This window comes from Hydra vulgaris, chromosome 15 (genome assembly GCF_038396675.1).
Source record: "Hydra vulgaris chromosome 15, alternate assembly HydraT2T_AEP".
NCBI classification, from domain to species: Eukaryota; Metazoa; Cnidaria; class Hydrozoa; order Anthoathecata; family Hydridae; genus Hydra; species Hydra vulgaris.
Genome location: NC_088934.1, coordinates 2,998,912 through 3,026,907, shown reverse-complemented (window position 1 = coordinate 3,026,907; position 27,996 = coordinate 2,998,912). Strand labels below are relative to the sequence as shown.

Below are 27,996 nucleotides of genomic sequence, written 5' to 3'. Positions count from 1 at the left end.
TTAAGAAAATAAAAGAATTTAAGAAAAGTTAATATCTTATATTATAAGATATTAACTAAATGCACGTTCTTACATCAGTGCAATATCTGTCCGCTTTCTCAATGCTATCTTTCTAACTCGACTTTTTCTGACTTTCACTCAATTATCCTTCATTTTTCTTAAACTAACTTACTTTTGATCTGAGAAGCGGGTTATGATGCTCTTTAATGAACTGAACTCGTCTTTGCGGGCCTTGGTTGTGTGGCCTCTGTATGGCAATTACCTAGAGGAGGGTAAACCACAATACCTACTTCGAAGCAAAAAATCACAAAATAAAGTCAGAATACGGTTTGAATAAATCAGGCTTAGATAACACATATTATCTATAACTAGTAATATGAAACTATATTTTACCTTATTACGCCAATTACATTCAACAAAAAGCTCTGTTTGAACTAAAAAAAACTATTATTCATTTTATCCATAAACTCTTAAAGACCTTTGAGCGGCGCACTAACTTCTGCCATCCTTTCATTGGGCCTGGGTTCATTTTATTACTGAAATAAATTCTCTCTTGAATTTAACTGGTGAACATTAAAAAGTTCTCTTGAATTTAACAGGTGGAAACAGGTTATATTTGATCACTTATTTGTTTCATTCCGAATAATAAAATTCCGGATAATTAAATTTGTCTCATAATTTCCTTGTCTCTTAAGGTCCGATACTTTGCTGGGTCACTTTCAAAATGGCTTTACAAAGTGCTAGTAGATATAGCACTCTCTCACCAGAGTCAATTTTAAATTTTAGTTCAAAATCAAATTTTGGATTATATGATAGTTTCACCTTTAACAATGATCTCAATTGTCCAGGATTGAATTTTCCTTTACCAAATGTATCAGATGTAGGTAGTTCTCTAATTTTTTTTTATATTTATATTTATTTGGAAAGGGCAGTATAAATATTTTAGTGATATTTTAGTGACATCTATATAAATTTTATATATAACGAAGTCTTGTTGTTTTATTTTATCATGCTAAATTGTTATCCAAAAAAAAAAAAAATTAAAGGTGAAAGTTTCAAAATCTGATAACGGAACTTTATTACTATTAAAGCAAAATATTACTATTATGTCAAAAAATAAAAGTCATGTTTCAAGCATTATCAATCAATCATTTCTTTTTTACTTTATTGTTAAATTAACTTAACTGTGCAAATATATATCAAGGAAGAGTTGAAATTTTTTGACTAATTAAACTTTACAAAAAATGCTAATACTGCACAGTTACTATATTATATTTAGGTATGTTACATGAAATTTTTAAATTCATCAAATTCTGGGTTGTTATATATCATTAAAAAGAGCTTCATTTCAATATTCCAAAAGTGAAAAAATTTTCAAAATTGAACCACCCTACAAAAAGTTATGACGTTTTAAGTACCGATTTTTTGATATTAGGATTTGTTGAAGAAACTGTGGTCAAAATAAAGTTTTTATAAACTAAAACTATTATAACTTAATCAATTCTTATCCAAAAGTTTATATCTTGGTATCAAAAGATAGATACAAGAGTTATCTACAAATTTATAAAGGTCTCTAGATTACAGGCCCATCCGGGGGCAAGAGGGGGCACAAAACCACCATTCATACCGGCAATAAAGACTAACTATATTATATATATAAAAGTGTTTTTTTAATGAAAATGTTAATTTTTATATACAAGATGTTTTGTAATTAGCTATCAGACCACAGTCAAATATAGAAGTTTCATCATTGTCTTTGGGTGGATGTAAGGGTGATGGTTTCAAACACCCTATTATCAAAATGACTCTTTTTTTTTTATAAATCTTTATAATTAAAAAGAAATCTAGTATCAAATCAAAAATTGTATTTTACTACTTTACAACATCACTAGCAGCGTACCCTTTGTTTCAAGTGGTATAGATGGGAAAGGGGGCGTGTCAACACCCCCACCCACCCACCCTCCTCTTTTACAACCTAAAAAAAATTTTTTTTAATGAGATTCGAAAAAATATTTAAATGTAATTAAAATAATAAACTTTAATATAAAAACATCTTTTACCAAAATTCAAAATACATCACATAATGCTTAGTTTTAGTTATAAATGGTTCCCCCTCTGACCTGAAAAAAAATTTTAAAAACAAAAAATGTTTTATAATATTGTTTTAATTAGTTTACATCTTGGCTTTTAGTTAATGACTAAGATATTAAATTCCTTTAATGAAACTATTTATTATTCATTGTTAACAATAGACACAACATGAAAAAAATATTGCAAGTTCCACAACTCGCTTTATATTTTTGCAAGTTCCACTACTCGCAGTACATATTTTTTGCAAGTCCCACAACTCGCTGTAAATTTTTTTTGCAAGTTCCACTACTCGCTGTACATATTTTTTGCAAGTTCCACAACTCGCTGTAAATTTTTTTTGCAAGTTCCACAACTCGCTGTAAATTTTTTTTGCAAGTTCCACTACTCGCTGTACATTTTTTTTGCAAGTTCCACTACTCTCTGTAATTTTTTTTGCAAGTTCCACTACTTGCTGCACATTATATATATATATATATATATATATATATATATATATATATATATATATATATATATATATATATATATATATATATATATATATATATATATATTCAAAAAATAGTAAAATCATGTAGTAAGATAATAAAATGCATGTCCAATTATCAAAAAATAATTGGCAACATTCACGTCGTGTCTATTGTTAACAATGATTAATATATAGTTTCATTAATGGAATTTAATATCTTAATCATTAACTAAAAGCCAAGATGTAAACTAATTAAAATAATATTATAAAACATTTTTTGTTTTTAAAACTTTTTTTCACATCAGAGGGGGAACCATCTATAACTAAACTAAGCATTATGTGATGTATTTTGAGTTTTGGTAAAAGATGTTTTTATATTAAAGTTTATTATTTTAATTACATTTAAATATTCACATTAGGAAAACATCAGCTCACAAGATACAATGTCAGCAACTAGCTGGAACTTTTTCATATAATAATCAACAGCTTCAGAATCATTATCTTTTCTAGTCGAGTAAGAAATAGTAATAGCCTTTCTGTGTTTTTTTAAGTTTTTCTACTCTGCTATTGTGCAAGACTGTCATTGCTGTATCGGAATCATATCATTCATAATTATTATTGATTTAGTATGTATTAAGTATATATTATATTATAGTATATATTTAATATATACTATAATATAGTATATGTTATAGTATATATTAAATATATAATATATTATAAATATAATATACTATAAATAGTATATTAAATTTAATATACTATGAATATATTATATATGTCTATATATTTTTAGACAAATATTAGTATATTACTAATATATGATATATTCTAAATACATAAAAAAGCAGTATATTGTATTATTATATGATATAAAGCTTTTTAAAAATGTAATATGATTGGACTGAGCAAAAAACATGTATTATTGAATTTATAATATAAACCAATTTTAATCTTATTAACTGCATATTAAAAAAAAGTTAAACAAAAATTGGTTAAAGAACTATTTAAAATTGCAAATTAACTGTTTTAATTGAAAAATTATTAATTAAAAGCAAATTATAAAAGAAATGAAAATATATAATAAAAATTTTTTTTTTTTAACTACAATCATGAAGAAATGAATCAAATAAACTTTTCAAGTTTAAATAAATGAAACCAAAGTCATAACTGAATAAAAGATAAGCATTGTAACTTTTTTTGATCATTTTAACAGTGCCTTCTGTCATATTTCTGTAGTAATATTAACTTTTATTAAGTTAAAAAAACTATGTGCTATTAATAAAGTTAATTATACTTCTTTATTAATTTTAAAAGCTTTATCTACAGTTGAACTGTAATTAAAAATATTAGAGTATTATAATTGAACTGTCTCAATACTTAGCATAAAAACTTATAAAAATTGAAACTAGCTAAATCATTTATTTGAATCATACTTAATATGATTCAAATAATTTACCATTCATTGAATGGTAATTTATTTGAATCATATTAAGTATGATTCAAATAAATGATTTGGAATTTAGAATGATTCAACAAAAAGTAGTGGTAATATCATTTATTAAAATGATTTTACCACTACTTTGGTTGCCATAAGAGGGTTATTGAGGAGAACGTTTGATTAACACAAAAATTTTTATTTTTATTCATTTTTCTTTTTAGTTAAATCTGAACTAATTACTATAATTTTAAAAGCAGATTGAAGTTCCTCTTCATCCGCCCCTCCCCCTCCCCATGTCTCAAAATAAAAGCGGAAAATAAAATTTTAAGTACCAAAAGTGCTGCACAAAATAGAGTATGTGCTGCATGAAATAAATCAATGAAATTTGGAAGGTGCAAAGAACTTGTGTAAACTTAACATCGAGAATAGTATTGCAAAAAAAACAACCATTTCTTCAACATTTACTGAATGCACAAAGTATAACTAAGTTTTTGTCATTTAAAAATCTACTTTAAAAAGTTTTTATTGTAATCAAAAGGTACAAATTTATAAAGTTTAATTACTCTAGTTTTTAAAAAATATCTATACTAATATGTAACTCTAAATAAAAATCCTCAAAATACGTTTCTCCCTCGATAGCGAAAAGCAAACTTCAAAAAACGTGGCACAGAATTTTAGCACAAATATCGGTTCCGTAAAACGCGTAATTCTTCGTACCTATTATATTATGTCTGTATAGTAATATCAAAATATTGTAGAAATTTAAATTTAAATTTTTGTTGAATATTTATTTGTTATACACCATTATAACTTTTTTGAATGCAATATTTTAAAAATAAAAGTTTTATCACAGTTGGATCATTCTAAAAAGAGTTTTAAATGCAAAGTTTTAATTGCAAGTTTAAAAAAAAAACTGTTACAAGTTTCTAAACTTGTAATCTCTTAACTTTAATTGTTTTTATTGAAAGGAATACAGCTTGTTATTGATAGCCATTCACAGAGGATTTTTTTGTCAGTATATATATATATGATTAACATAGCTGTATAGATCTTAAAAAAACTTAAAAAATGAGGGCTCCTTCAACTTTAGAAGTTGATTGGATCCAAAGTTATTGCATTTTTTGTGCTGGAAAAACTGATGATTTTTTTGACAAAATGCCTTGTCCTTAAGTATGGAAAATTAAGTGTGAAACTTGGTGTGAAATGGCACCAAAATAAAATAAAAAAACATAAAAAATCAAGCACAAAAATCAAAACAAGCAATACGCCAAGGCAAAAAAACGCTATATACATAATACTTAAACAAAATTCCTTAGTACCATTTCTTCAAGAAAACATAAATAAATACTTGATTTGAATAAAGGAAAGGCTATATTAGCTTTTTTCACATAAAACCTTTTTAAAAAAAGTTAAACTTAAAGTTTTTAAATGCTTAGAACTTAGAAATTATGTATAAATGTTAAAAGGTTCCCCATTCCATTAGATTCCTTATCCTTTTCTTATACTTTATGGAAGTTTTCAAATAAATTTGATGTGTTTTGGTACTTGAGAAATCTTACCTTCAAAAAGTTTGTTTAAAAAAAAAGTGTCCCGTGTCAAGTATTTTTATTAATAGTGGTCTTAAGATATAAATAATATATAAAAGAAGCCATATTAAACATAGTACTTTCTATATATGGTTGGAAAGAAGTTGAGTTAAACAAATTGATGCAAAAAACCTCAAGGTTCTAGCTTTATTATAAAAAAAGATATAAGGGAGTAAAGTTGATGAAAATTATGTTTTTTTTTGTCAAAAATCAAATATTTTTTGTTGAGCTCTGGAATCGCTATTGTTGAAAGGTAGATTTTTGCAAAAGCAATAATATAAAAATGGTTTGTTAGGAGCATCTGAGGGGTGTCTATATCAGCTTTGAAATGTTAATAAACATAAGTTATATTGAGGAAACAAGTATTTTACCATAAAACTATTGATTTTTTATATGAGATTTTATATGTTATACAAGACTACTATTAAATATAGGTGGTGCACCAGCATTATTTGACTCCCCCTCTCTTTATTTTATTATTGATTACACTACCATGCAAATTAAATTTTTTTTCAATGCTGGTTGCAATTTAAGACTTTATTAGATAGCATTGATAAAATCAATGTGTGTGCTGATGCAGTAACGAAGTGGTTTCTAGAAAATGGACTTCTGCTCAACCCAAATAAAACAGAAGCTGTTTTATTTGGATCTAGAAAACAAATTACCAAGCATAAAAATGATTCAAAAATTGTTATTTCTGGAACAACACTAACAACGATAAATTCAGTAAAAATCCTTGGCGTCACCCTAGATTCATCGCTCTCTATGGACAAGTACATAAACAACACTATTAAATCCTGCAATTACCATATTCGTGCACTTCGCCACATTCGTCCATGTCTGACAGGTGACTGTGAAGGAAGTGAACTTTTACACTCATGTTGCACCCAAGTTTTCTATAGCTGATTCATAGCAAGTTTTCTATAGGTGTTTTGTATAGTTTTCAAAAGCTTTCATGTTGCACCCAAGTTTTCATTTAGCTGATTCATAGCGGCTTCTCAATCATATCTTTATAGTTTTCAGACTTACAATTACTAAAAAAAATAGATACAACACCACCAATGGAATTCTATGCATCAAATTTATAAGGTTTCATTTTTGTTACAAAATTGTAGTCCTTAAGTAGTTTAAAAATTTGGGGACTTTTGAATATTTTGCTTTTATTTTGCCACTTGTTTATTTTGATTAAAATTACTTCCCTAAATGGCCATTTTTATGCCCTTGTTGTTATCGTTTAAGTATTATTATCTTTTAAGTATTATCTCTATAATTGACATTATTTTTATTATTGTTAATGTTGTAAATTATTATTACAATTATTATTACTGTACTATTATTATTAATTTTATTATTATTATTAATTTACTATTTAGTTTATATAGTTTTTCAAATTTATGGTTAATATTTTTAGGTCATCACATTTTTGTCAGTGAAACAACTGTTTGTGACTAATCCTAGCTTAGTTAATTACAGATACTTGAAATAGTCATTGATAGCTTTTTAAGGAAGATTTCCATTCACAAAAATAGATACGGTTTACAATATAGTATAAATATTACAATAATATTTTTGTGAAGGGACAATGTAAATAGTTCAAGATTAATTCAAAGCAGAGTCCTTATAAAATAAAACACAACAAAAAGACCTTGTAAAAAAAAAAACAACAAGAAAAAAACCCCCAAAACAAACAAACAAAAAAGAAAAAAAAAAGAACTCTCCAAAAATGAAAAAAAAAAACAAAAAAAATACTACTACTACTACTACTACTAATAATAATAATAATAATAGCAATAATGATAATAACAATAATAATAATAATAGCAATAATAATAATGCAACAGATAAACACAACAACTAAGGAACAAAAATTAAAGTTATATATAATAATAATACTATAACTAATAAAATAAGTGCGTAATAATACTGACAATAGATAATAGTAAAAATAATAGTAACTGATTAAAATAATGATTTAATAAATAATAAAGGTTAAAAGTATGAATAATGGTAGAAGAAAAAAAAGTATTATAGAGTAAAGAGAAAAATTATTAGACTAGAGTTGAAGATAATAGAATGAAGGAAAAAAACAAAAAACTAATACTAAATATTTAATATAAATACCAATAAATATAATAACAAATGCTAAATATAGAATTATTAACTAAATCATAGTATAAATATTGAGTATGATAACTATGATAATAATACTCTTTTATTATATGCTATAAAAAGTCAAAGATAATATAAAAAAGTCAGATATAGAGTAGTTTTTAAATCAAATCCTAAGTTAAGAACATTACTAACATGTAAAAATAAATCTAGATTGCCCCAAAATAGCCAACATAGAACATATTTAGTTGAATGCAATTGCTCAAAAAAATATGTAGGAGAAACAAAGTTACAAATTAGAACAAGAACTCAACAACACCAAAAAAGTTTAAACGATGGCAAACATTATCAATCAGCAAATGCCACACATAGCAAGTTTTGCTCTGAAAAAATAAATTAAGGAGAAAACTAAAGCTCTTAAAGTTGAAATAAAAAAATTCGACCGTAATGTACATGAAGCACTCAAAATACAGAGGCACCAATGTTTCCCATCGAATGGTGGAATATATCTTGATAATGGGCAATTTGTCAAAACTAAATTTTGGACTCCATTTGTTATATTCTTATGTAAAGAAAAAAGAAGCCATTCAACTGCTGACGCCAGTTAAAAAAAAATTTTTTTTATAAAACTGTTTTTTAATGTTCAAAAAATTTTGTAATATTTTACGAGCTGATGATACTGGTGTCCATAACCCAGTAAAAATTTCTCAAAATAAATTATTATTTGTATTAAGAGAATTCGTATTGTTTGATGTTTTCTTATTAATATTATATATATATATATATATATATATATATATATATATATATATATATATATATATATATATATATATATATATATATATATGTATATATATATATATATATATATATATATATATATATATATATATATATATATATATATATATATATATATATATATATATATATATATATATATATATATATATATATATACAGGGCTTGTGATGAAGAAAATCGTTCGTATCGCGCTCGTAAAATTAGAATACGTTCTCATCGAGCATGATTATGTGCGCTCGAAATAACGTCGGCGAGCGCGATCATGAAAATTGCTGAAGGCGATGCTCATAAAAAGCTTTTTATTTTTTTATATCTTTTTTTATTTGTTACATAATTCTTTCGTCAAAAAATGTTTGAATTAGTATTTAACTATTTATGTTATAAAAAAATAATATCAAACAAAAACGCAACTTCTTATTGATTTTGTATTGAAGTATAATTTAGTGACTTAGTTTTGATTCATTGTTTTGATATATATGTATTTTAAAATGTTACGCTGTAAACTTAATTAACGGTTAATGGTTTTTATATTTCTTGATATTTTTTATTCAAATTAATTATTTAATTTTTTTCTAAAATTTCTTTTTTAAATTACGTTTTTTTTATCTTAAAAAAATAACACAAGAATAATTTGAAATAATAATAAATTAGAATAATAACTTTCCATTTAATAAATGTTGACGTCATTACTTTGTTTCCTTTTCGAATGCGATTGCGAACATTCTAAACAACAGAATTGTTTTAAATTTGAGTTAAAATAAATAATAGTTAATAAAAAAAACCTATACTATAAACAAAAACTAATTTTAAAAATTGCTCTATTATTAATATTATTTTTATTATAAACGATATGTGGAGTATTACAAACAATAAATCAAATAAATCTTACTTGATATTTTCGCAAGATTAAAAATACTCTGCAGTTTCAATTTTCTTATAGTGGTTTTCTAATTTTCTATTCTTATTTTATTTGCGCATTTTTGTATTCACATTGTGTTTCCACGTGCACATTCTTAATTGAAATTAGTGGCTATTAACGACTTCAAACTGCTCATTCATTACGTTAGTGCAAAAGTGAACGACGTAGTGCTTTTTATATTTTATATTAGTGCTTTGATAATAGAATATCTTTAATAAAAAATCTTTTTTAAATATTTTATGAAAATAAAAAAATAATCCCAAACTATTGGACGAGTGTTATTTTATACGCTCGTTTTAAGCTGAACGAGCGTTGTTTATCCCGCCTAGAACGTTTGAAAATACCGTTTATGGACGCTTTTTACAAGCGGAGCGGGATCGCGCTCGCTTCATCACAAGCCCTGTATATATATACATAAGCGATACTTCATATCGCTTGATTGCTAAATGTACAAACGTCACAAAATCTACAGTCATAGTTATTATAAATGAGTTCAAGACTGCTCAAAGCTTCGAAAGAAAACCTGGAAGTGGAAGAAAACTTTCCAAAAATCCAAAAAGATAAAGTCGATTTTACGTTCACATTTTCATGTTAATCCTGTCGATGATCTATTTAAAAATATTCGACAAGAAAAATTTGCATCCAAGTTCCTTGTGTGGCAAGCAATTTGTAGCTGCGTATGCAGTCCTCTTGTTTTGTCACTAAGAAGATCTTGAATGCTGATTTCTACCTCAAAGAATGCCTCCAAAAAAGACTTGCCATTTATGAAAAAACACAAATACTGATTTCTCTTTTGGCCAGATCTTGCTGCTTCTCACTATTCTAAAAAAATTCTACAGTGGTGCAAAGATTATAATGTGAAAATTGTTCCTAAAGATTTCAAATCCTCCGAAAGAGCGCAAGATTGAAGATTTTTTGGGCAATAGTTAAAGAAGTTCTTCGTAAGACAGGTGGAGTTACAAAAAATAAAAGGGACTTTTATTTTTTGTAACTGTTGGCATTAATCCACTTTTTTTTTTTACCAAAAAAAGTGGATTAATGCCAACAGAAAGGTGGAAAAAGAGAAAATATGCACAATGATGGCATCAACCTGCTATAAAATTCGATCTCTTACCAAACAGCCTATCAAGCCCCGTAAAATTAGGTTGAAACTTTAATTGATGTAAACACATTTGATAATAAAAAAAATTGAAATAAATAGCATTTATGGTTTAAAAGAAATCTCAATTTAAAGTTGACACTGTTTCATCAATAAAGATTTATCAGAAATGAAAAAGCAAATTAATTAAACTTCAATTTATACCCAAAATTTAACTACAAGAAGTCGCAAATGTCTTAACTACTATATATTTTCACACATTTGTGGAATATTACAAAAAATTATTATTACAAAAAACACTATTATAAAAAAAAATTCTTTAGAATTGATCAGTTCTGCTTTTTTTTTTTTTTTTTTAATTTTTAAATATGTAGCTTTTATTTGAGCTCACTCATTTTTATAGTTTTTTAGGAGAAACTTATTTTTGTGCCTGCATTTAGAAATCAATACCAATTTTTTGTTTAATAAACATTCTTGGTTTGTATGTATAATAATTTCAAATTTTTCTTGTATGCATAGGATGCATTTTTTTGAAATATTGTTATATGCAGGTGCTGTTTTAAGGGTGGACCAATTCAGTATAAATCATCAATATTTTTTTTTTTTAATTCCCATATATATTTTAACAGTATGGTGTCTTTTGAATACTTTTTATTTCTAAAGGATTGCTTATGATTGGCAAAACATATTTTCCATTCACCCTCTGTTATGTCAATATATTGCTTATCAGGTACATTCTTAAAGGAAACAACACATTTATACATTTTTTGATAAACAACTTCTACTCTTCTTTTTTTTTTGACAATTGTTTTTTTGTTTACAATTACAATTTTCTGTTTTTTCATTAAGGATTTCTTTATTGTTTAATAAAACATTATTGTGACCTTTTATAATTCTTTCCAATTTTTTTTGTGCAACTGTAGCTAACATACACATATATGTATGTATAACTGTAGCTAATACATATATATGTATATATATATATACATATATATATATGTATATATATATATATATGTATATATATATATATATATATATATATATATATATATATATATATATATATATATATATATATATATATATATATATATTAGTGATGTACCTATGGCAAATGCCGATTGTTGCTAATAATAGGTTTAGTGTATTTATTTAAGGGTATTATAATAATATTAAGGATTTAAATTATATATTTAACATGTATCTATTCATCAGAAGTGATTCGACCTACTAGCCTATACTATTGGTAATCAGCAAGCAATTAATTGACTAAACCATTGGCCGATTAATCCGCCAATGGCATCGGTTGATTAATCAGTATTGGCTGATAAATCGGCATTGGCTAATAAGCTAAACCAAACTGGTACATAGGCACACTGGTACATATGCAAATTGCATACCTAATATTAAGATATTACTTTTATATACATACACCAAACCATATCCTTAGCCTCAATCGGCCTTTGCCGATGGCACATCATTAATATGCATACAACAGTATGTATTTGATTGATAGGTGTTATTAGTTGTATATACTAAAAATTTATCAAATAATTTTGTAGTTAACCAAAAGTATCAAATCTATTTTCTTCAAAATTTTCTTAAAATAAAACACGTGTCGTAGCAACACCTTACAATGTAGCCAACAAATATCTGTCATTGCAGCTTTAATAATAATTACAAAATTTATTTTTTGCTTTAGTGTAATGACAGATAATCTGTGTGTGTATATATGTATATTCTGTCTGTGTTTCTAATTATACAGCTATAAAATACTTAGAGTTTGCCCTTAATCGTATTTTTAGTTTTTGCATTTTTTTTTTTTTGGTAATTCACCTCCTTAAGGCCGAGAAGGCCACTACAGATGAGGAGGCTACTTGTAGTTATAACCCTCTCACAACTCTATAACTCTGAAACACGAACCTTGACAAACAAGGCTGCTGCATGGAGAAACAGGTTGAGTGCGGTACTACCAGGGATGTGGTGGGAATTGAACTCGGAACCTCTCACTTATGAAAGGAGCGCTCTACCACTACGCCACAACCGTTTTTAAAAATAAACTACTTTTATGAAATTTGTTATTTTTTCAAAACTTTATAATTTTTTATAAAACTAATAAATAATTTTTTCTTTTTAGGTATCTCAATTCCTGAATGAATATACTAATGGTGATACAAAGATTCAATTTCATCATGGTACTACAACTCTTGCATTTAAGTTTAAACATGGTGTCATTGTTGCTGTGGATTCAAGAGCATCTGCAGGATCTTATATAGGTTAGGGTGTTGTTGATTCATTGAGTAAGTGTTAAACTTCAGATTTTCACTATTAAGGAAGTGAAATTCAAAGGCTTTATATTGTTACTTGTATTTTTATGAATTATGATAATATTATAACAATTTTTAGCATCTCAGACTGTTAAAAAAGTAATCGAAATTAATCCATACCTTCTTGGAACAATGGCTGGGGGAGCTGCAGATTGTGCTTTTTGGCAAAGGGTGCTTGCTAAAGAATGCAGGTTTTTGTTTTTTTATTTTTATAAACATATATATAAATAGTTTTTGCTTTGTTAAAGTAATTTATGAATGCAATTTGTAAATTCTAATAAAAAGTGTATAATGAAGTATTGATCAAACAGTTTTATTGTGTAATTTAAGTATTATATTCTAAATAGAATTTCTAAAAGTCTTGATTTATTTACCAATACTTATTCAAATTTCAATTATTTTATTTATTTATTTAAATGTTTCACTATTTTTCTTTATATATCAGGCTTGAATTAAGTTTATTGCGATTACTTTTTGCATATTCTTGGTTAGTGTTTTTTCTAAAATAAAATATTTTTACGATTTTTTTTTTTAGTTGTTTTTTTTTTTTTTTTTTCTAATTTAGCTTTTTTTTTAGCCTTTCTTAAAACTTTTAAAAAGAACTAAATAAAATGCTAAATTAAAAGTGAATTTTTAATAAAATTATAGAATTTTTTTTTTCCTGAGTTTTTATTAGGGGTCATCCATAAAAATATGTCATGCTGAATATAACTTTTAAGTAGAAGTATGATCATTTGCCATTTACACAGGTTTTCAATCAACATAAAGCACTTTTAAATTTTAATTATTCTTGAAATTTAATTGATCGTTCGTGGAGACCAATAATATTTGACTTTAATTTTATTTACTTAATGAATAATAAATCAAAACAACAAGTTAAGTTATATCAGTTAAGTTACTTAACTATTAAATATACTTAATATGCTTCAAGCATTTACTTGCAAATGTTAGTTATATAAATGTTTCTATTTGTTGTTAACACATAAGCTTTTAACTAAAAATTGTTTTAACAAGAATTTTCCAAATGGAATGTGAAAAACACAATACTTTTTTTTTTAGTATATTTTAATTTTATTTATCAAGATTAAACATATCAAGAATAAACATTTACTATAAATATGCAGAAAATTTTTAGGAATTAATTTTTTTTTTAAGAATTTAAAAATATTTGTCTTCTAAAATTTTTGTCTTCCAAAAATCTCTTATTCAAATAGACTAGAATTTTTGAAAAATTTATAAGAATTATGCGAATTTTTAACCCTCGCTTACAATAATAATAAATTTAATAGAATGGAAACTGACATCTCTAATACCCAGTGGCATAGTGAGGATTATTGCTGAAAACCAAACATATATTGTAACTGTAACAATACCAGGTTTTAAAATAGGCGCAAGTGAGGAAGAAAGTTTTATTTAAATTGTAAAGGTTTTTGATAGTTAAATAATTTTTGTAATTGTGTCATTTTTATTTGTGTTTTGAAAATAGTTTAAAAAGTATAATGTTGAATGTTTTGAAAAGAAAAGTTCTATTGCAAACAGTAAATGAGTGAAATAAAAACTAAATTTAAAGTTTTTATCTGAAATAAAAATTTAAATTAAAAAAAAGAAAATAATTCTAATTCTGTTTAAAATATTTTTTTTATTAAATAAAAATTATTGTTTTTAAATATAATTCTATTTATTAAACCAAATTTTTCTCTCTGAATTTATTTTATTGCCAAATGATTTAAAGAAAAAAAATTGAATGAAAACATCAATTTAAAACCAATTGAATAAAAAAATAATTAAACTTACTAGCTGTCAGAATTTGTAAAAAAAAGTTCTTGGTAAGGCTGACCATTTCTATACTTATTCCTTCCTTCAAATTTTATAGAAAAGGTAAAAAAATAATTATATGTATATATAGAAAAAACAAACATATTGTCTACCTTTAACTTTAAGCACTTTGGTAGCTGTTGCGGGAACCACTATTTATCAATGGTTCGAATATTAGTACCTGTCTAAATATTTAGAATACTCACTTAAAATGTGTTTATTAATTATAATTGGTATAAAAGGTTTAAAAACATATGGAAATAGACTTAAAAATATGTGTAATAGTTGGACTTACCATGACCAGTATAATACAGATCGTGGTAAGTCTATTTCACACTGACCATTTCTATACTTTTTCTTTATATAGTTGTTTTATCTCAATACTTTTTAGTGGTAGAAAATAAAAATTTTTAAAATCTTTGTTATCAGTTAATAATTAATGTTCAATACATTATAACTTCTTATTTTAAAATTGTAAACTTGTATTAAAAAAATGGGGGTGAACTTTTTTTTCTTTATTCAGTTTCAGGTCATATCTTTTTTTCAAACTATTCGCAGGAGCTTAAGATTGTCACCCCATTAATTAGTTTTGAAGAAAATGAAAATTTCGATGCAAAATCTTTTTTCCTATAAGAAAGAAAATTGTCTGTGTCTGTTTAATGTGTTTAACAGACTTTGCTAATTACATGAGAACATTAATAACATAAGTATCTCTATCATGACTTATCATGCGCAACAAGTTTCTACCAGTGTTTTAATGTTTCTGGAAAATTTAAACTTTTTAAAAAATATTCTCTCTTTCGTTTGTTATAGTATATAGTATCTTTATATATGATATATATTATGATATCTATAGAACTTCAAAAATGTTTTATTTTGTGTTAAAAAATTGAAAATAATTTAAAAAAAAATTGCAAGTTTAAAGATTTGAACCACGGCAATGCACTTCAGAAACAATGCAAGCTAACCACTTCAGCCAATAAAGGGTAATATTTAACCAATATTTTAACATTATTTAATAAACAAAAACTTTATAAAAAGATAAATGGTATAAATCAAAATTAAGGAGATATTAGCGAAATGTAATTTTCAAGTAAAAGTAAAATTGTAAAACTATATATATGTTTTTATTACATAGCTTGAAGTTTACATAAGTTAGATATTTGCATACACTTTCATTTCACATTTTCTTATAAAAAAAGTGCTGTGACTTTTTCTCGCCATTACCTTGGTTGCAATGGATGCAATATTTATTTGAATAATGGATGCAATATTTATTTGAATAATTCCATTTATTAACTTTGTTTTATTTTAATTATGTTTTATATTTTTAATGTATAAAACAGCAATAAAATAATATAACCAAGTTTTTTTATATTAAGAAAAGTTTTTTATATTGACTAACAACTTGGTAGTATTGTTTTCTTGTTTTATATAGCTTTTTTACAATAACAATTCAATGGGCTTAAAAAATAAAACATGTTTTATTGTCAGCATGATTTAATATGTTAAATAGGTTTTCATAACTGTTTAAATTGGTTTAAATGTTGTATTATATGTGTTTTTACTTTTACTTTTTAAAAAAGTAATTATAAACTAATGTACAAAAGATACAATTTTGTACTACCATAACCCACAAAATTGTCAACAGGATTTGGGGGAGGGGTAATTAGGAGTTTAAAAAAAAAATTCGTTTATTTAATTGAATCATTAACAAATTTTTATATTAAAAAAGTTTTTAATATAAAAACATAGAGAAAAATAATTATCAGTAAGGAATGTATATATATACATATATATATATACATATATATATATATATATATATATATATATATATATATATATATATATATATATATATATATATATATATATATCTGTGTGTGTGTGCGTGTGCAGCAAAATATCAATATGTATATCATTATTATTATTATTATTATTATTATTATTACTATTGTTATCTCTTTATATTAATGCTGAACTTAATTAAACCCTTGACATCCATTGCATCCCAGATAATGACAAGAAAGAGTCGCAGCACTTTTTTAAAAAAATCTTCTTAATTTTGATTTAAAGAATTTATTTACTGTTTTAACTTGCAGGATTTTATTGGATGAAAACTTGCAGGATTTTAACGGACAAAAAGTGACGCTTATTTTTTTGTTTACAAATTTAATCTGCCATTTGTAAAAAGGATAAAGTATTTTAGGTAATATTATGGAAGCTATTTCTAATTAGGGCAAAAGCAGCTTCACCTTTCAGATGGAAGTTAGAAATCTAGTATATATAATATGGATGACTTAGCGCCAAACCAGCATATACAAAGAATATGTTGAAATGAGATAATTAGATGCAAAGTTTTTAACAAAAGCCACTAAACCAAAAAAATTAAAAGTAATTGTTGTTCAGTGCACTTTAAAATTTTAAGTATAAAATATTGGTGTTTGCAAAGAAACACTACATTAATCATTTTTTAATATAAACTAATTTTTTTCCACTTTGTTGTATAGGCTGGTTTGGCACTTAACCACCCATATATCATTGAATTGAGACAAGAAGTTCTATTAGATATTGTTTTAAAAGTTACACAAGTCATAATATTTTGCACCATGAATTTTGATATCAAGGTTAAGGTTAGAGTTGGCATTATGATTGCCAACCCTACCCCAAACGTTAAATTATAATATATAAATTATTGTTGTCACATAACATTGAGATATTGGTGTATTTTTAAGATTACAGTAATGACAATAATAATAGTTAATTAATGTTTTGCAACCAAATGAATGGATAAAGCAAAATGTACATACATTGACTGTCTGTAAAGAGAACACGAATTAAGTGTATAAATATCAAATATGAGGGTTTCAGTTAGGGTTGGCAACCCTAGCTCTAACCTTAACCCTGATCAATCAAAATTCATGGTGCAATATATTATGATTGTACCACTATAAAATATCAAACAAGAAGCAAAATATTAAAGTTTATGCAGCATAATATCAATATGAATATAATTTTTATCATTGTTATTACTATTGCTATCTCTTTAATGCTGAACTTAATTTGACACGGAACATGCATCTATTGCATCCCAGATAATGACAAGAAAGAGTCTCAGCACTTCTTTTTTTTGATTTATAGAATTTGTTTACTATTTTATAAAGTTTTTTTGTTTATTCTATAGCTTTAAAACTTTTCTCAAACAATTACACCTCAGTGGCCAAAGTGGTTAGCTCGCAGAGTTTCTGATGCTAAGCGCAGTGGTTTTAATCCTACCACTGGCACCTTTTTTTTTTTTTATACCTTACAATTTTTCTAAAATAAAAGTTTAAACACAAAAAGTTTTACAGTTATTATATACATAACATATATAAAGATATTATACACTATAACAAACAAAAGGAAGAGAATTTTAGAAAAAGTTTATTTGCTTATTTTATTAAGTCTTTTGTTTATTAAATAGTTTTAAATTTTTTGTTAGACATGCCTATGTGGTGGAGGTGGTTAGCTCGCTGCGTTTCTGAAGTGCATCACTGTTTGAATTCTACTACTTGCAATATTTTTTAAAACCTCTTATGATTTTTTAAAGTACAAAATCAAAAGACTTTTGATACATAAAATATGCATAACATATAAAAAGACACTGTATACTATAACAAACTAAAAGGAAAGAATTTTAAAAAAGACTTAAAAATTTCTAAAAACATCAATACACCAAGACAAATTAGTTGCGCATATACCAGGAAAAATTACTGACATCATTTATGGATACCTCTTAAATTAATTGTAACTTCTTTATTTAAAAAGCGCCTTAAAGCATTGTGAAAATTATCTGTTAGTAAATGTTAAAAGAACAGAGTTGTTAATATTTAGATCAAAATCAAAATTAAAATAATATTAATAAACTTTAAACACTTATGTTTTGTATGCGAAAAATTATTGTCTATATAATATATTATTATAGACAACTATTCAATTACAAAGTGTAAGCGTTTATTAAGCGTAATTATTTATAATTTTGCACATACGCTATTTGTAAATATTGATTAAAAAAAATTATTTAAAGTATTTTAAACATTTAATAACTACTAAAATTACTAAAATATAGTTACTATAAAAGTATATACTAATAATAATATACTATAATAATATAATAAACTATAATAGTATATACTAATATAAAATAACTAAGTTATCGTTAATATATAAAATGATTTAAATAATTTTCAACAAATTACCAATAAAATAATACTTAAAGCATGTATTCAAAAAAATGCCTTTTACAACGTTGCTTTTTGACTTAATCCTGGTTTAGAAACCTTGTAAAGTTCTTTAATTTTTCTGTGAGTTTTTTCCCTATCTCTTTGAAAATTAATTTTTTTTATTTCATTTGAAACTTTGTTTCCCATGCTTTTTAAATATGTCACTGAGAAATCAAATTATAAATGTTTACAAATATTTTTGCAATTAGTTACACTTACTTTTAAAATATTTCAAAGTAAAATGTATTTTGGCCTTTTATTTTGCTTTTGTTTACAAAACTTGGTTCAATTGCTGGTGATGATACTATTTCTAAACATTAGCACAGATGTTTTTTTTTAAAAAATATTTTTATTTTTACAATTAATACAATTACAATACCATTAAATCCTTAAATTTTTGTGGTTTGCATTTGAATTGATATAATATATATAGCACATAGGGTAAAAATTTCAGCGTATTAGGTAAAGTTTGCTTTAAAAGTTAAAAAAAAAATTCTAAACTTTTGTATGCTACTGTAGCTACTTTGTTAAATTTTGATTCACCTCTAAAGTACATTTTATTTCTTTTAATTCTATGTTTTACCTCAAGAACAAGGTTACTTATAAAACATTAGATTTAACATAATCTAGCTAATTTATAGCTTTATGTAAAATGTTGTAACTTTACTTTGTGTACTACATGTTAATTTTATTAAATTCAACTTTTAGATTATACCAGCTAAGAAACAAAGAGCGAATTTCAGTTGCAGCTGCTTCCAAGTTACTTGCCAATATGGTTTATCAATACAAGGGAATGGGGCTTAGTATGGTAATAATGTTTCTTAAATATTGTACCAATATAAAGATTGTGGATTTAGTATAATAATAATGGTTTGTAAAATTTGTTTATCAATTTTAATTGGAATTGATGAAATTCAGGATAAAATATGAAATTGTTTTGGTTTGGGTAAAATGCTTATGTATCTTGAATCTGGTTTTTAGATTTTTTAGGGTAACCGATTGGGATGTTGAGAATAAGGGATATTTTTAAAGGAATAAGTGCAATTGTTTTTAATAAATGAAAAAATTTGTTAATGAGATTTTTCAATATTTTCTCTACTGAATAAAACTGCATGAGTTTAAAAAAAAAACTGTTTTTGACTGTTAAATCGAATTGCTGTACTTTAAAAAAATAGTTATCTCAGGCCTTGTTTTTAAATAAAAATGGCTTAGCACATTAATTCGTCTGATATTGACATAAAATTATCTTTATTTTTTAACTTTATTTATGGACATTAACTTTTTTTAAACTACCGCAATAAAATAAACTACTGCAAAACAAGTTAAATTTACTAATTAAGAAAAACAAATCTAGAAGTGTTATTTTGTGAATGTACATATTGTGGAATGTCTATTTTGTTTCAACTTTTTTTTTTTTTTTTTATTTTTTTAATATTAGCATTAAAAAATCTTTTTAATGCTAAAAAATTTTTTTTTAGCATTAAAAAGATGCAAAAACATTAAGTGCCTTAATTTAAGTACCTTTTGCATTATTAAAAGTGCTGAACATTTTATTTGTCATGTGTATTTAAAATTTTTATTTGTCAACATTTATTATTTTATATCTCAGAGAGCAGAAGCAATATTGTTTATAATAATATTTATAAATAATTTTGTATAAATATATTTGAGTATTTTTTTAAAAAACTTTGTACTGTTTTGAAAGCTGCTTTAAAACAAAAGGATAGTAATGGTAATATTATATTGTTTTTTAAATACTTAAACATACCAGTTTATCATAAATTATGTTAACATTAAATTTATTAACAGTTGTCCTAATTGGATTTCATTAATATCTGAGTTATCAATTTATTTCAGACAATTTAAACATGTTGTAAGTATTAAGTTGTAATAAATAATTTACATATTTTTTACATTACATATTTTAAAGTCTCCCTCTTCCTCCTCCTTTCATAATATTTTTTCAAAAGTTCCCATTCTTAGTTTATTTGAAACCTGATAGTAATTTCTTGAAAGAATAAAAACTTTAAACAAATGCTTTTACTTTTTTATTTTTTAGGGAACTATGATCTGTGGATGGGACAAGCGAGTAAGTGTTATTTTTGATATTATTTTTTAATTCAAATTTAAATTAAAATCTGTATTATATTTATTCTTTTTTAAGGGGCCTGGACTTTATTACGTAGATAGTGATGGTAGTCGATTGAAAGGTGATCTCTTTTCAGTTGGATCAGGGTCTACATATGCATATGGAGTTTTAGATGCTGACCATAAATGGGGTTTAACACTAGAGGAGGCGTATGATTTAGGTAATCGAGCAATATATCATGCCACACATCGAGATGCTGGATCTGGTGGTGTCTGCAATTGTAAGAAAATAATTTTTTCATTTTATAGTTGGTATTTTAGTAATAACACTTTATAGCTAGTATAAATATTCTGAAAAATTTATCTTAAATACAAGTCAGCTCTTCTGTTTGTTCAGTTGTTTGATTGTTTGGTGTATTTGTTAAAATCTCAAAGAAGGATTTATCTGGGGTTCTTTTCTGATGTATTTTTTGACTTAAATGTTTTTATATACAGATAATAACCTAGATAATAACCTAGCTAAAATGTTAATGATTAAGTTAAATTTGCATTATAAAAACTTACAAACATTAATCTTTTTTAAAGTCAAGAGACGGCCATTAAATAACAAATTCAGAAAATTTAAACTTTAAGTTCAAATATTATTATAAAACATTTTGTTCAATTATTGTTTTGTTGTATTAAAAATAAAATAAAAACATTTGAGCAAAAAGTTATCAAAAAATTGTAATTAGCACCAGTGGTTCTTGGCAAGAAAATGAGTTAATTATGAATTAAAACCTCCTTTACTTAAGTAATTTATGATGATGATACAGATGATTTAGCAGCCATCGTAATTTTCTTGTGACTAGTTTTTTTTCAATGCACAATCTACCACAATGATGACTCCTGCTGTTTTATTGTTGGTTTACCCACTGATAACACTGATTGATCTATCATTCACTACAGAAAATGTACTTTCATCACTAAATGCTACTTTCTTCCAGTCTTCTATCCAATCCTGTTGCAAAATTGTTTAGCCCATCCATATCACATCTCCTTCGTCGCTTCTTATAACTTTGGCCTCTTTCTTGGTCTTGCTATATATCCACAGTTTAAAAAAATGTCTTTTTACTGTACTATCACTGATTTTCACCCCAATCTTCTCAAATTGTTTAACTAACTGGCCCTCCACAAATTAAAAAGTATTAAGTTATTGTTATAGTGTTAATTTTCATTTACTAACATTATTTATATTTTTAGCTAACTGCTTTGATGTCACTTTTTTATTACTGCTGACTGATCACAGTAACTTGCCCTCTTCGTGATATTTGTAAAATATCTTTCTTGTCTCACATAATTACTTCTCTAAGTAAAAAATTATCTTCACTCTGTTGATCACAAATTAAAATTACCAGTCTTTCTTGCAATTAATTTTTGTTAATATTTGATACCTTTATTGGATACTTTAATTCATGCTAACTTTTTCTGCAATAAACTTTTTCATTTACCCAGTTAATAACCTGTAGCATCAAAAAAGTTGAATATATTCTACTTTTTGAAGTAAATCACTAGTTACAAAATGATTGTTACTTACTAACAGTTTCATCATAAAATTAATATCGTATTGGTTTAAGTTTTTTTTAATAAAATTATTAGATCCAATTTTTTTTTGGTTTGGTTTTCACCAAAAGAATAGTTTGGTTCAGTTAACCATGTGGCTATATAATTTAACAGCAAGGATAGTTTAACAGCATACTGAGTAAAAGAAATAAAAATTCAAATCATGCCACTTTCACTTACAGTGAAATACAATTTAGATTTATTTTAAACAATAAACAATGTTGAGGATAATCAATTCTTGATAATTATAAATTAATATCTCAAATATCTATTGTTGGAACAGCTTCTTATTTTGAGACTGAGAAATCTTATCTTATTAACATATCAGATGATAAACCTTGGATAATACAACCCTCAGATAATAACTTTATTAATTTTATGCCTTTGAGAATAACATACAATATAATATATAGTTTTCATTTTATAAATATATAAAATATATAAAAGTATTTATAAAAAAGAAAGAAAAAAAAGAAAAAAAGATGAACTTTAAAAATTTAAAAAAATACTTTGACTCTAAATAGATTGCCTCCCTAAAAAAAAAAATTGCCAATCTTTGTACACTCCACTGCGCCTTTCCCTAGATACTCAGTCAGTAAATGTACACTCTGCTACACCAATCTTTAAAAAATCAGTCAATAAAACAAAAAAACAATAAAATAAAGAAAAGGAAATTTAACATTATAAAATAGTTTGAAACAAAAAAAAATAAATTCAAGTCAATATTTTTGCATTTTTTTGCAGTTATATAGAAAACAGTTAATTTAATTAACTTTGTTAAAAAATGTTCACTTAATGATGATAAAACATTTGATTGTAGATTTGAGATTTAATCAGACCACTTCTTCTCTTCATAGCAAAAAAGTTTGTTTGATTAATAAACAGAAAAGGTTGATTACCTTTTCTGTTTATTTTTCCTTTTTTTAAGGTAGTTGTAGATGCATATCCTTGATAATATTAACTTGTTTTCTTGTCAATAATATTATTATTAGAATTTTAATTTTTTTTAATAATAGTACTAACAATATTTTCTTGATCTTATGTTGTCATCAAGATGTTTGTCCAAAAATGACTCTGTTGCATGTTCATATACTTTTTATTTTGTTATATAATCTATATATTGATACAAACAAAGCATATTTTGAATCTTAATACTGGGTAATAAGTCCTTTCAACTTCAAAAGAGCTTTGATACACCTTGCCATACTATTTATGCACTTTGAGGTTAATCATTTAACATCTGGATCTTGACGCCATACTTTAATCAATCCTTTGTGAATAAAAAATTTTTTTTCACCATAAGGAAACAACTCTAGTGTCTGTTATGTCAGCGTAGTCTGCAGGACAGTCTTGTACTGATCTTCTTTTATTATCCCTTTACATTGTACAATGTAATGTTGATTGGTACCCATGCTTGATATGCATGACCAGACTGTTATGGATTCAGGATGCTTTACAGTGATTAAAAAACATTCTGGGTTTTGTTGTTCTCCTGGTTTGATGGCACAAATGGTTTTATTTCCTAAAATCTTGAAGGTAGATTCATCATCATGAATACAACCTGAATAAAGCAGTCAATGTTGTCATTTAATAGTTTTTCAGATATTAGTAAAATCAATCGGGGTGGGGTATTAATGCAAAAATGTCTTTTAAAAACTTGTATTAATAAAATATTATTTGTTTAAGTGTGTGGAGTGAAAATTTACCTTATTCTAGTCAACTTGAGAAAAAGAAGAGTAGTTCTTAGCTCAGGCAAGACGTTTTTTAATCATTGCAGGCATAAGTTTAAACTTCTTCAGTGATTTTCTACACTTAAATCCTAAGAAACTTTTTCTTTTTAAAGGTCCAAGTAAAATGTTGGTGCTTTGGTCTTCAAAAAGCATTTCAGTTTACTGCTGGCATCTTATGATTTTGTTCAATAATTTTGATTTTTTTATCATCTCACTTGTTATTCTTTTCGACTACAGCAGCCAGTTCTCTGTGCTTTTAATTTGACCCCATTTTGAGTTTAAAATTTATTTTTCTGACTGTTATTCTGCAAATCTGTTAATCTCTTGTATGGTTCAGATTTTATCACCTCACCTAAAGACAAAGCTGAATTGTTTGCTAAGAACTTCTCATCAATATCGTCAATTGATTCCAGTAGTTGAGTTCTACCTGATATAGCTGACAAACTGGTTAATCCATTGCCTGACCTTCGTATCACTCTAGCTTCTGTATCTAAAGTGATTTCCTGCTTAGACTCTTTTACAGCTTGTGGTCCAGACAACATACCTGCTATAGTCTTGCAGAAATGTTCTCTGTAGCTGTTGTCTATACTTTTAACACTGTTTAACAAGTGCTTATTAGAGTCTTGTTTTCCATCTTCCTGGAAAGGTGCATCTGTTATCCCTATTTTCAAAAACTCTGGAGAACGATTTGATTTATCTAACTACTGTCCCATTAGTCTTCTTATTATCATAAACAAGGTTTTAAGTCTCTAATTAACAAACACTTCATCTCTTATCATGAATCTAATAATTTACTTTATGATCATCGATATGGATATCGATCATATTATTCTATTTCAAATTTGTTAACGGTAATAACTGATAGGTTCAATGATGCATTAGACAATTGTGGAAAAGCTGAGGCAATTTGCATTAACGATCTCCCAGAAATCCTCACATCTAAGGTAGGATTGTTCGCTGATGATACCACCATTTATTCTTGTCTTGGTAAGAAGCCAACACACTCTGATTGGAGGGAGCAATTGAGCTTTAAAAGGATCTCACTTTTGCTACAGCATGAGGTTCTCAATGGCTGGTGAACTTTAACTCAGATAAAACTCAATTTTTTTCAGCTAATGAATCAGCTAATCTATATTTATGAACGGTAATGTACTCAATGAGTCATCTACCCTTTATCTTCTAGGAGTAACTCTTGCTTCTGATCTTTCTCGGAAACCATATATCCAATCAATTGCAAAATTAACATCTGCTAAGGTTGCATCTCTTTATTGTGCTTGCCACTTTCTTACTCTGGGTTTTATTCTTTATCTCTATAAATCTTATATCCGTCCTTATATGGAATACTGTTGCCATATCTGGGGCAGATCTTTGAATGATGCCCTTTCTCTTTTAGACAAGGTGCAAAATTACTTTGTAAACATAATTGGACTTGCTCTTGCAGCCAACCTCCAGCCATTATCACATCATCGTAATGTTGCTTCTCTTTCTCTTTTCTATAAATACTATAACGGACATTGCTCTAAAGAGCTAGTGTCTCTTGCCATCTACTAAAATTCATTCTTGTGTTACTTGTATTCAATTAAGTAATTTATCCATTTACTGTGACTCTTCCTTAGTGCTTAAAAAACTCTTATTCGTCTAGTTTTTTTCCTCAAACATTAGTCCTTTGGAATTCGTTACCTTCATCTTGTTTTCCTAATTCATATAATTTAATATCCTTTAGTTCGTCTGTTAATCTTTATCTTTCTTTATAAATTCATCTTTTCTTCTCCAGTTACTTCCAACTCCAATAACGGTTGCTTGAAAAAAAAAAAGACAGCAAGATTTTGAAAATTTAGGCTATACTTCTTTAGGTGCGATATTTTTTTGCAGAAGAACTTAAGCTAATTTTTGTTTGTAACATCTCTTTACCCATTATTAATCCTAAAACAATGACAACATGCAATAAGTTATTATGTGACTGCATGATTAAAAGTTTCATTATTAAAGTTGTAAAGACAGGTTACTTTAGGTCTCTAAAAATGATATATAATTTGAGTTATGACAGATTAAACCAACTTAAAGTTTTTAATTTTTATTATTAGCATTTCTCATAACTTTTATGAAGTTGAAAATAATTTCTAAAAGCATATATATTTTATAAATGTTTCTAATCTAAAACAGAATATGATTGACAGGGAGTTACATTACACATTACCAACTAAAAATAAACAGCAATAACCCCTCTTTCAAAGGAAATCCAAAAAACTAACGAAACATGGAAATTTCTTCTTCAAGTCTAATTATTTGAGCAAGTTCTGCATGTCTAATATCTTATATATTTGAGTTTTAAATGTTATTATGTTGTGTATAATATTTTTTTTATATATATTATATATCTTCATCTTTTCCAAAAACTTTTTATTTTTTTAATTTGCAACCTTAAACAAAAATACACTGTCCTGATCTGCAAAGCAGGTTAATGCCAGGAAAATGAGCAATATCCGCTGTTTGATCTATTGTGTATAGTATTTATTATGTTGTTTGGTCCATTGCGTATTTGGTCCACTGTTTAGTTCATTGCGTATAGTATTTATTAGGCTGTTTGGCAATTATTTATGTTGTAATAGTTATATGTTTCTTTATTATAAATAATAAAAAAAATTTATTCTGTATTAGAAAACAATTACTGTGATTATAGCTGATCTTTCTTTCAGAACCTTGAAAATTAAAGAAAATTTAAACTAATTAGAATATCTTTTTATGAAATTGCTTGATCAAAATATATTTTTTATATTTCGTACAGAAACTTAAAAAAAATATTTAAACATAAGAAAAATATTTTCGAATGTTAATAAATATAAAACTAATTCGGCGATTGTTTTTCTTTAGTGTATCATATGCAGGAAACCGGTTGGATAAAAGTTTCTCAGACAGACGTTACTGATCTTCATTACAAATATCGAGCTGATATCGAAGGTTAAAAACAAATCGCTTGCGTCTCGTTAAGTTTTTTTTACGACATAGACATTTTCAGTTAAATTATGTTATTTGTAGCTGCCCAAAATATAGTTAAAAATCATAATCTCGAAATGTACATTTCTAAGGGAAAAAAAAAATTGTTAAAATATAAGTTACTGTTTGTTAAATATTTGGTTAACATGAAGGCTTCATAATATTGGTACGTCTACACATAAAAATAATTGTGAACCAGTAAATGCCTTAAAACATTTCCGGACCTAAAATTCCAGTTATATTTATTACTATAGTAACGGATTTGTAAAGTTGGCAACTTTAACCTTATACTGTCTGACACCAGAAATATCTTTATTTAAATAACTAATTCATGTGGTTAAAATTATTACTTATTTAAGTATAATGTATATACAATAATCAAAAAAAAATTTAAAATTATTTAGTGTTTCTTTACTGTAATAATAATTAAATTTTTCGCATCGCAATTTAAATATGTTTTAATAAATATGTTTGTCTTTGATCTGTGACATCTAGTTTATTTCATTAAGAATATGGTAGTTGCCACCTCCGTTTTTCGACTCTGACCTGTAGGATTCCAAGAAGTGATCCAATAGTAGTAGTATAGTAACAGTAGTTCTTGCTGTGCTGGACAAATCCAGTTAGTGTTTTGTTGCGCACACTAGTTATGCT

General features: G+C 25.8%; 1 protein-coding gene across 1 annotated transcript; it reads left to right on the top strand.

Annotated features, from left to right (window-relative positions):
- The first annotated feature begins 679 nt into the window (after nucleotides 1–679).
- LOC136072121 (proteasome subunit beta type-5-like) lies at nucleotides 680–27,463 on the top strand. The gene is made up of 7 exons (XM_065820524.1): nucleotides 680–880; nucleotides 12,662–12,800; nucleotides 12,931–13,042; nucleotides 19,640–19,739; nucleotides 20,991–21,020; nucleotides 21,096–21,300; nucleotides 27,223–27,463. The coding sequence occupies exons 1-7, from the start codon at nucleotides 725–727 to the stop codon at nucleotides 27,312–27,314; spliced, it is 834 nt and encodes a 277-aa protein (XP_065676596.1). The 5' UTR covers nucleotides 680–724; the 3' UTR covers nucleotides 27,315–27,463.
- Nucleotides 27,464–27,996: the final 533 nt, after the last annotated feature.

What these genes read in the sequence shown, in the direction of transcription:
- LOC136072121 (XM_065820524.1), top strand. Translation starts at nt 725, where the DNA reads ATGGCTTTACAAAGTGCTAGTAGATATAGCACTCTCTCACCAGAGTCA. An exon ending in CTTTACCAAATGTATCAGAT is followed by an intron (nt 881 to 12,661) that starts GTAGGTAGTTCT and finishes TTTTCTTTTTAG; the next exon opens with GTATCTCAATTCCTGAATGA. An exon ending in TCTGTGGATGGGACAAGCGA is followed by an intron (nt 21,021 to 21,095) that starts GTAAGTGTTATT and finishes TTCTTTTTTAAG; the next exon opens with GGGCCTGGACTTTATTACGT.